At 41.4% G+C, this 9,967-nt stretch overlaps 2 protein-coding genes across 2 annotated transcripts; both read left to right on the top strand.

Moving 5' to 3' along the window:
- The first annotated feature begins 3,906 nt into the window (after nucleotides 1-3,906).
- On the top strand, nucleotides 3,907-6,328 carry noxred1 (NADP-dependent oxidoreductase domain containing 1). Its single transcript, XM_030045220.1, has 6 exons — nucleotides 3,907-4,203; nucleotides 4,352-4,533; nucleotides 4,956-5,136; nucleotides 5,231-5,385; nucleotides 5,716-5,914; nucleotides 6,154-6,328. The coding sequence occupies exons 1-6, from the start codon at nucleotides 4,046-4,048 to the stop codon at nucleotides 6,308-6,310; spliced, it is 1,032 nt and encodes a 343-aa protein (XP_029901080.1). The 5' UTR covers nucleotides 3,907-4,045; the 3' UTR covers nucleotides 6,311-6,328.
- A 393-nt stretch (nucleotides 6,329-6,721) lies between these two features.
- tmed8 (transmembrane p24 trafficking protein 8) lies at nucleotides 6,722-8,950 on the top strand. The gene is made up of 6 exons (XM_030045221.1): nucleotides 6,722-6,903; nucleotides 7,313-7,424; nucleotides 7,590-7,677; nucleotides 7,805-7,898; nucleotides 8,124-8,417; nucleotides 8,562-8,950. Exons 2-6 carry the CDS (start codon nucleotides 7,315-7,317, stop codon nucleotides 8,777-8,779), a joined length of 804 nt encoding a protein of 267 aa, XP_029901081.1. The 5' UTR covers nucleotides 6,722-6,903; nucleotides 7,313-7,314; the 3' UTR covers nucleotides 8,780-8,950.
- Nucleotides 8,951-9,967: the final 1,017 nt, after the last annotated feature.

Genomic DNA, 9,967 nt, shown 5'->3' with positions numbered 1-9,967 from the left:
TTTCTAGTACCTCATGTTAATTGGATAGTGATTTTACTCATGGCTGTCTTTAGGCATCAAACTGAGTACATCTGTGACCTCCTGGTAGCAGTGTCTCAGTCTCCTCTGGATTTCCAGACCAGACTGGAGACCCAGATCACATCCGCTGCCACTGGAGCTGTTAACACACCAGATCTGACATTTTACATCTTAATCACATCGTGTGAAAGCACCTCGAGGGTCCTCCGAGTTGTGATGTTGGCCTCTGTGGGAGTGAGTGAGTGAGTTCATTAGAGACAAGGGGAAAAAAAAAAAAAAACCTTAGTGTATTCTTCTGTCTTAAGCTTATGCCATGACTGTCATGACAGTGAGCCCCTTTGTTATACCTGTTAGTGTGCCTGTCTTTTTTCCTCAGCTGTATGCATCAACATAAAAGGGGAGTTATCAGTAACTGTGAATCTGAAGAAGATTTCCTGTCTTCATATTATACATGACAGAAGACGAGGTAAGACACTTTTGAACTGGAACTATGAAGTAACACACTGTGGTTTTGACACTTCACTGCAAATGCGCGCGCGCGTGTGTATGTGTGTGTGTGTGTGTGTGTGTGTGTGTGAGGGGTGTAGTTCTCAAGACTTGAGTGAATCAGGTTAGTGTTGAATCAGTTTGAAATGATGAAGCCTCTACTGATCAGTCTCCTTATCGCCTCTCTTTCTGACCTCTCTTCATGGAGTAAGTAGAAATAAATCTAATTTTTAACCATGGCTCTAAAAAGACAGTTGTTTCAAACCTGTGTCGAAACTGATAAATACAACTCTCAAATGTCAAGATTTAAACAAAGTCCTTATTATATCACTGTGTTTATGTTGCCACAGGATAATGAGAAGCCCTTCAAAATTTAAGTATTTCAGACCTTTCAGACCCAGATCTACATATTCTGTATCCATTGCATTTGTATTTTATCTTACAGTTTAAATTTATGCATAGTTTCAATAAATACATAAAATAAAGTGTTTACGAATCATCTTGTCGTAGGTGTTTTGTCTGACAACAACCTTGATGTAGTCCAGTATCCTGATGTTGCTGTGCTGGAGGGGGAAACTGTCCACATCCACTGCTGCTGGACTGTCGACAGTACAAGAGTGAGAGTCACCTGGCAGAAACATCAGACAGAAACTGACGAGAGAACAATTGCTGAGACTGTAATCATCAATAAAAGTAAATGTCGGGGATCTATACAGAAAGAAAAGAGTAACTGTTCAGCTTTGAGCTTGTTAAATATTACAAGAAATGATTCAGGTGGATACATCTGCAAGGTGACTGTTGTGACTGATCCTCCTCCAGGCCCGAGGAAACGGTACAGTCGTCACAGTCAGAGCCAGAGAGAGCACAGCCGACCAACCTGCCAACAAACCAGCTGAGGGTAGGAAACAAAACACCAGGCCAGTTGGACAAAGTGTGAGCGGCTTGACTGACATTGGTTTGCTGACATCTGAGGCCAGTACTGACCTTTTGTTGAAAATCAGATCTGCTCCAGTCAGGGCCCGCCTCTGATATGATGTCTGTGATCAGCCTCTGACACAAAGGCTGTTTACTGCAGGGCTGGGAGGCAAAGGGGCGTAAAATGAGCTATTACTGACTTCTTTTCCTTCTTTTTTCCTTGCCACAATAGCAGTAACTTCTCTCCTTTTTAGAGCACTGAAATCATAATATATCAGGGAAAACAAAAGCAGAAATGCTGAGAATTTTTTTCAAAAAAGGACAATGACAGTACAATTAGAAAAAAACATAAAAACACATTTGTGTTGACTATATTTGTATATTTAAAATCAAATCAAAAATTACAAAATAATTCCTCCCAAAAATTAAAAGTAAAAAAGGACTGGAGTAAATTTTGCTCAGATAGTGAAATACAAACTTTCACAAAAAAGCGCTATCATCCATGGGATTCAAAGGGTTAAAGGGAAAACCTGGGATTGCACTGATAAATCCTCTGCGATTTGATTGGCTTTTTTGGGGTGGCACCATCAGTGTCCTTGGCCCACACCAGCACCTGCACTGCTGGAGGAGATACCGCCTCTCTAAAGTATGAAGGTAAAATGGGGCCAAAATATCGGTAATTATTATTATTATTTTTCATTATTTTTCATTTTCTGATATTTTGGCTGCATATTACCTTCATAGAACCTGGTATTAAACACATCCACATTCTTGGCAAGAAAGGCAAATTAGATTAAGTGAGACCAAAAGAAATGTTATCAAAAGAACTATTACTTTAAGATAAACACTGTTTATGAATGTCGTGAAATAATGTTTGTCATAAAACTGCTCTGTTAGTGAGACAACAGCCCAAGTGAATAAAGGGCTTGAATGAAATTACAAATCAGACGATCTTGTTGAAATTATACGCTCAATAACTTCTTGAATTTCCTTTCCACTTAGATAGATAGGATTACTTTGTGTAGACAATAGATCCAATCTCCAAAATGAAAGTATTTTGGGGGGAAAAAAAGTACAGCAGAGCAATATGTGCATGACGTAACACTAAAAGAATAACTTTTTATTGTTACTGGAAATTGTTCAAAGCCTTCAACAGCCACCACATAGCAAGCTTATGTGGTGTTGTGGTTTGGAGGCAGTGGTGAATGCCAGACAAGCTTTCCTCCAAATAAAACCTGGTGGTGTAACGGATTGATTGTCTCGGTGGATGAATTTCAGGTGCAGAGAGGGAGCAGGTGTTAATATTTGTCCTCCGGTGTCTGCCCCTCCTCGCCCCTTCTTCTGGCCTTCCTCTACATCAACAAAAGATTCACCGAGTGAGGTAGACTGCTTCACTCCAGGTCTTACAGTCACATCACTGATGGCAGAAAAAACTGAGAATAAAGAAGTTACACACATGGTACATTAGGAGCTGAGTGATGGTGTGTTTATATTTCAGCCGCTCACACAGAGAGTGAAGAGGACGGAGATGTGAGGGAAATAGAGGATGATGATGATGATGATGATGATGATGATGATGATGATGATGCTGGAGGAAGTCATGCAGGAAGTGCCCAACACTGAACAGGAAGGAAGGGGGCAGCGTGATCTGACCGCGACTTTGTCTTGGCCTGACATTTCATGCAATCTACCATCAGGAAGTTCATAACATTGTCTTGCTTTTTTAAATGTTAAATGGTTATAGGTAAATGCAAAACATAAACACAAATGATGGCAAGTCTGCATAAAAGGATAGAAGAAAAATGCCATCTGAGAGAAGCTGTGGTCAGGGTATTTATAGCAAAGATTTACAACAAAAAACAGGTTTTTGTGGATTATATGAAATTGCTTAATTTAGCTTTAAGAGGAACATAAAGAACCACATTACATTGTATGTTTTGTTTTATGTACGTATTGTATATGACCGGTACATTGCTATAACTTTGTTTTAAAGGATAATTAAATTGTGAATGGGTGAATGAAACAAATATTGAAAACTGACAGCGGCTGAGAGACTACTACGAATTGCTACTTGTATCAAACTAATTTTACTTTGCTAATATTTTACTTGAGCTGAAATCAAAGTAATGCTGTGAAAATTTACTGACGTAAAAATAAAAAGTAGCTCATTTAAAATGTACTTGGATTAAAAGTTACTCAGTTACTTTTTCCAAACAATAATTCAAACATGGTTCACATCAGCAGGACATCATCATGTAAAGTCATAAAATGTTCATTAAAGGCACAGCCAGGAGCATTGCTTTGTGTAACGTTAACCCCGACGCCCTCTAGTGGTCAGAAAATCGCTTAGGCGCCGCTTTAAAACGACGCAGTGTCGGCCAGGGGGGACTTTTATTTTGTAGAATGTGAACCGTGGCAGATCGGAAGTTCCTGTTGATTGTCAAGTTGTTGTCATGGAAACAGGATGCCCACAAGTGCACAAGTTATTTTGCAACGTTGAAATATAAAGTCTGAAATGATATTCTAGTCGCCCACTTGCTCTATTTTTTTTTTTTTTATAAAGTTATTTTATTTTTGAGAATACTAACAGCTCATACCGCAGATCTAACCACCTTATTTTCAGGCGATGCAGGATTTAACAGCTGGTCTGAGCACTTTTTCCTTTGACTGTGGACTGACGGAGGACCAAGAGGAACTGCTCTCCCTGCGTGCGCGCTCCGCTGCACTGAGTATCTGTGGGTGCGCGCACGCAGTTTTTTGGTGCCAGCTTGCTCACTCCTTGAGGTAATTATCTTTATCCATAACAAGCCCAAAGGCAAGTGTATATGGTATCCAAGAGGAGGAGTCACATGTATCATCGTTTTCATTTAATTTAATCTAATTTTGCTCATCTTGATTTAAATGACACTAATCAGTATACTCCTACATTTAGAGGGCTGATTAATAGACATACCACACAGAGAGTTGCACTGGCATCAGAGAGAGACAGTGACCTACGCGTGGGGATACTTGGATTGGGTCACACTGGCAAACAGCTGCTCCTCTGCCTGCTTGAAAAGACCGATACAAAACCCTCACACATTAAGATCTCCACCAGAAGACCAGAAACTGCAGGTATAGTGCAAATCATCTGAAAAACAAAGGATACTCTGACGCTGTAAATCTGCAAGTTGGCTGAAACAGCACAGAATAATTGGGTCAAAGTTCACTAGTTGTTCTAATGTAAAGCAGTCTTTTTGGATAAAGCCTGAACTGACCATCCTACAAATTTAACTCAAGATTATCATAATTAGATGTTGAGCTGTGATTTACCAAAGATGCACACATAATAAGCTTTCGTCATGTCATAATTTCAAGTCATTAACCCATGTAGAAAACACACACACACTTAGTTAATGATTAAATGTGAGTTCATTTCACCAAACTGCTCTGAGGTTTCACAGTGCATGCCCTGCAACCTGATAGTGCATTCAGAACATAATCAAACTGCATGACCCATCCATCCATGTATGATCCTCCTTGTTTCCTCATGTTAGCGGAGTTTGCGCAGAGTGGGGTTGAATGTTACTTTGACAATGGCCGACTGGCAGCATGGGCAGATGTGCTGTTCCTCTGTTGTCTGCCCTCTCACCTCCCCAAAGTGTGCGCCAGCCTCCACTCCCACCTGCCACCGCGCTGCCTCATCTACAGCTTCCTCTCTGCTGTGCCTGTTACCAGGTACCATCGCCTGCATGCACCTCATACACAAACACAAACACAGGCGTGTGTTTCCATGCGCTCAGTCACCCCTTTTTCCAACCCTATGTTTCAGATTGGCCCGGCTGCTGGGGCACAGCTTCGTTCTCAAACCACAGTATGACTTCAGCGCTTGTGACAGGGCTGATATGTGGCCGGCCCACGGTCAGCTGATCACGGCTCTGAACGACCCTTTGTTGATAGAGGCGTCTTGTCCTCTTTCAGTGAGCGGTATGTTGCCTTTCATGACGACAAAGCTCAAATCTCAACTTGAGATGTCATATGCAATTATGAGCTAAAGGGAAACATGCCACAAAACAATTAATTTGCATGGAATTTGCATAAACAAGGGCGCTTCAAAAAACTTCTGTAAGCATGGCAAGTCTCAAAAATGTGCATACAAGAGAACCTAGTTTCTGATGTATGTATTTAATTGACGCTTAATGAAAGACTTGACTTTGTAGACATGGATTTGTTTGATTTCTCTACAGTTCTGAAGCAGCAAATGTACCTGTACCTCTGGGAAAGCAACCATATATCTTTACTTTGAATCTCCTCTAGGGGGCATTTCTCTGGGTGCAAGCTGGGTGTATGCAGTGCTGTACAGCCTCCTGAACATCTGCACCTCTGCCAGTCTGGGATCCAGGGATGCCCTCGCTCTGATCAACAGTCTTTTTCTATTGAAAGAGCCCAACACAGTGGAATTCAATGCACAGAGTTATGTCAATGCATCTTATGCATCTGCACTGATGCCTGATGAGTGAGTACAATCATTCAACAACTGATACTGTTTTTTTATGATGTATAACTTAACGTTGCCAGGATGATGTTATTGTGTAAAAGCAATGGGAAATAAAGGATGACTTGAATCAAATGTGCAGTATCACGGTACTGAAAAGACACATTAAATCAAACAAGGAATTATTAAGAAAACATTCCCATACGTGCTTGTGATATAAAAATTATAATAAAACCATCTCTTTTTTTCACTTCATCAAGGCCTTTCCCCTGGATTACTCTGACTGATGCCCAGACCAAGGAGACACCTCTGTCACGCTTCCTATCAAGAAGTAAATCTGTGCAAGAGGCCATCTCTGCAGCATACAAAGCACTATTGGAAAAAAAAGAAATGAGAGACTGGGGGATGGATAAATAAATAAATGCAGTCAAAGGATGTCGGCTATGCTTAGTTTAGTCTGAGTGTCTTGAAATGAAATGAATAATAAAATAAAATTCAAGTTTGTATTGCTCATGTGAGTTTGCATGGAAAAAATGCACTGAAATGGGCTCAAGTGATTTTGCAGTTATCCGTGTTGTGTCTCTTTTTTTCCGGTACAATAGAACAGAATACAATAGAAAGCCTTTATTGTCATCGTACAAGTGCAATGAAATTAAGAGAGCGTCTCGTGATCTAAAGACAGACCATGCGCACAAATCCTGTAAACATTAAACTAAAATAAATACTATAAAAACGAGAAAACTCCCGTGCGGATGGTTCCTGCTCGAGGCACACTCTCCCGGACACAGATTCGTGAAATTTCGTCAACCTTCGAGGAAACACGGAAGTATGAAAATCTCGAGTCTGTTTTTTTCCTGCCAGGCAGCAGCAGCAGCGGCGGCGGCGGCACGGTGGCAAGATCAAGATCCGTCGCATGACTGCAGTAATATGGAAAAACATTTCCCCGTGGCCTAAAGTTGGACTCAAGTTCTGTCGCCTGTGACTCGTCGGATTTCTAGCGTCACTCCGTGGTGAGACTGTGTCCCATGTGTCCGTAGCTTTGGCTGCACTTTTTTTTTTTTTGATTTGCCAGCGAGTGGCTAACTTACCTGCTGCTACAAGCTAGCGTCAGTTTACGACGATGGAGCTAGCGTTAATGAATTCAGACATCACACACACACACACAGACACACAGTCGCGATGTGACATTTTCATTAATCTGTCATGTGGGCAGCTTGTTGTGAGAAAGTCATTTGCCCTGTCGATTCAATCAGGAAGGCTGCTGCCGCTGAGTGTGAGAAGGATTGGTTGGCTGAATTCGTCAAGGGGTCTGTACTTTCGCTCTCTCTCTCTCCCTCTCCCCCTCTCTGTGATATTGAAAGGGGCGGAGATTAATGCTTTTCTGCCATGCACACTGAGGTGTTTATCTTGTCTTTATAGCCATGGAGCGATTAGAGGCTGCCTCTGAGCTTCAGTCAAGGCTGTCATCCCTGTCTTTCTCCTCTTTCCCCGGAATAACATCCAAGCACTGCCAGGACAGACTGCCAGACAGGTAACCTGTTGCTGCCACCAAAAAAAAAAAAAAAAAAATGTTTACCATTTCAAATCTAGTGTTTTCTTTGCAGTTGCTTGTTCCACTTTTTCTGATTGTCTCATAGCATCATCACTCATGTTATTTTCCCAGTATTTCTGCTCATTCACTCTGTGTTCATGTCAGGCTGCAGAATACAGATCTTTCACAGAGCCATTCCCTCAGTCCACCCGATATGGAAGCAACCACAGAGGGTTCAAGGCAGCATGACAAGGTAATTAATGCAGTTATTTAAGTATGTCAGTTGAGCAGTCGGTCAAGACAATGAATGGAGCGCATTTACCAAATTTGGTGAATTTTAGAATCTGTCTTCTGTGTGTATGTGTGTGTGTGTGTTTCAGGGTAATGAAGAGGCTCCTGCAGAGCAAGCCCTGGGGGAAGGAGCTGAGGAGAACAGCACTGCTGGGAGCTGTCAGCCCTCTGGTGAGATAAAAGGTGAGGGCCTGCTGGGTATGCTGCCATGGTCGGTGCTTTGTTTCATCTGCAGTTTGGATTCAGGGGTTTCAATCAACTGTAATGAATAGATGCTATCTCAGTAATGAGGATCATGCTATCATGGAAAAGATAAATATTTCAGTTTGCTAGTGGTTGCCCGAAACATAAGTAAATATCAAGCTCTTTGTGGACACACTCACTGTCATTTGCTTTTCCTGACGGCAGCCCAAATGCCGCCCCTTAAGCCCCCGACAACATGGACATCTGCCACGCTGAAGGAGCTGAAGGCGAAGCTTCGGACGGAGAAGGACAGCGTGGTGACAGTGTACCGAGGCGATATCATGACAGTGCATGTGCCCACCGTCCCCGAGTGCAAACGAGTGTGCTGGGAGTTCGCCACAGACGGTTATGACATTGGCTTCGGCATATATTTTGATTGGACTCCCGTCACCAGCCGGGCCATCACAGTGCACATCAGTGAATCAAGTGACGATGAAGATGAAGAGGAGGACCTGGAAGGTAAACTAGCTTGGCCTTGGCCTCTTATTCAACACCGTGTCTTGAGATTCTTAACTAAGCAAGCCGGTGTAAATTGTATTTGGATATTGCTGCTTCCAAATGTGATTTCCATCGACTTTATGGTGCGTGTGTTGTGTGTTGCAGGCCCCGTCAGCAGCGGAGATGTCGAGAAGGGCTCCAAAACTTTGGCCAACTCAAATCTGGGAGAAATCTTACCGGTGTACCGCCAGGACTGCCACTTGTCAGTCCATGGGGGGAGTCATGAATTTCCAGGTGAGGGCACTTACCTCCTGAAATTTGATAACTCCTACTCCCTTTGGCGAAATAAAACTCTGTACTACAGGGTATATTACAGTGCCTGAGAATCCAAGTTATTGTTGTCTTTGAATGTATGATACTGAAGACTATTACTCCCAAGAACTATGAACTATTTTTGATTCCATTTAAAAAAAAAAAAAAAAGTTATATTTAATGGTTACTGTAGGCATATCTATTTTTATCACTATCAGGCTTGTGTTGCCGTGAGGCCACATGTTAAGTTTATAAGGTCAGAGAATTTTGCGTGCAACATTTGCTCCATGTCTTACTGATGAATATTTTACGAAGCCTTGCATATGTGCCATTGTCCAATATACTGTATGTACTGTGCAATTAGGTAAAGTGCCCATTATAAAATATATATATATATATATATTGTCTTCGGCCGTAACATTTCTATAGTAGCAGTGATCAGGGAACATAAAATATCCTTTTGCAGGCCAGGGGTTTAATCAACAGGGCTCTAAATAAATGGGAGGATTTTCATTTATCTGTGCACCTTTTATGATTATGATTGCTGTGTTGCTTTGTTCTTATTTGTATTTATCCTACTGCTTTCTGATAAAACGTTTTTTTGTTTTTTTTTTGTAATCTTTGTGAGTTCCAATCGTGCTATCGGGAAATACAATCAAGCGATACACACACTGTGCACAGCGATGTCTTATGTTTTATCTCTGTACTGTCATTGTGGTGTGTTATTGTTACAAGAAGTGAGTTTAAGGTCTGTAAGAATATTGAATGTACTGAAATAAGTGGTTAACAGTGATCCAGCGTATAGTTAACAGTGTGTTTTATGGCACAAATAAAAGCCATCCCTTATCACATAAAGCTCTTATTATGTAATATAGGTCCAATATTTACATTTGCCTTGCCCCCGTTTGTTGGCTGTGAGTTGGGGAGTTGATTCAGAGGTCAACCACAGGAGGCTGCTGTGTCACTCATATTTCATCTAAATGTAATTTGTGCACCGGTCTGTGAGTGAAGGTCACTGTGTTTGTTTTTGTATATCCTCTCTGTGTAGGGCACATTTTCTGAACACCCCTCAGTTTGATTGTATTGAAGTAAATACTCCTTTTCCATGCTGTCTTGAAAATCAGTGCTTTTACCACATTCACAAGTTGTGGTGTGCATGTTCCCAAAGATATCACAGATTTTGCTGCTAATGCCGTATTCAATATAAAGCAACTGATTCAAAGCTTCCTATGTTTGCTGTACTCTACTTTTAAGTTATG

The sequence above is a fragment of the Myripristis murdjan genome, chromosome 22 (genome assembly GCF_902150065.1).
Source record: "Myripristis murdjan chromosome 22, fMyrMur1.1, whole genome shotgun sequence".
NCBI lineage: Eukaryota > Metazoa > Chordata > Actinopteri > Holocentriformes > Holocentridae > Myripristis > Myripristis murdjan.
This window is presented reverse-complemented; position numbering and strand designations above follow the sequence as displayed.

Coding starts and splice junctions, on each gene's coding strand:
- noxred1 (XM_030045220.1), top strand. CDS start 4,046: ATGCAGGATTTAACAGCTGGTCTGAGCACTTTTTCCTTTGACTGTGGA. Junction 4,204..4,351: donor CAGCTTGCTCACTCCTTGAG/GTAATTATCTTT, acceptor TCCTACATTTAG/AGGGCTGATTAATAGACATA. Junction 5,386..5,715: donor TTGTCCTCTTTCAGTGAGCG/GTATGTTGCCTT, acceptor AATCTCCTCTAG/GGGGCATTTCTCTGGGTGCA.
- tmed8 (XM_030045221.1), top strand. CDS start 7,315: ATGGAGCGATTAGAGGCTGCCTCTGAGCTTCAGTCAAGGCTGTCATCC. Junction 7,425..7,589: donor CAGGACAGACTGCCAGACAG/GTAACCTGTTGC, acceptor TGTTCATGTCAG/GCTGCAGAATACAGATCTTT. Junction 8,418..8,561: donor TGAAGAGGAGGACCTGGAAG/GTAAACTAGCTT, acceptor TGTGTGTTGCAG/GCCCCGTCAGCAGCGGAGAT.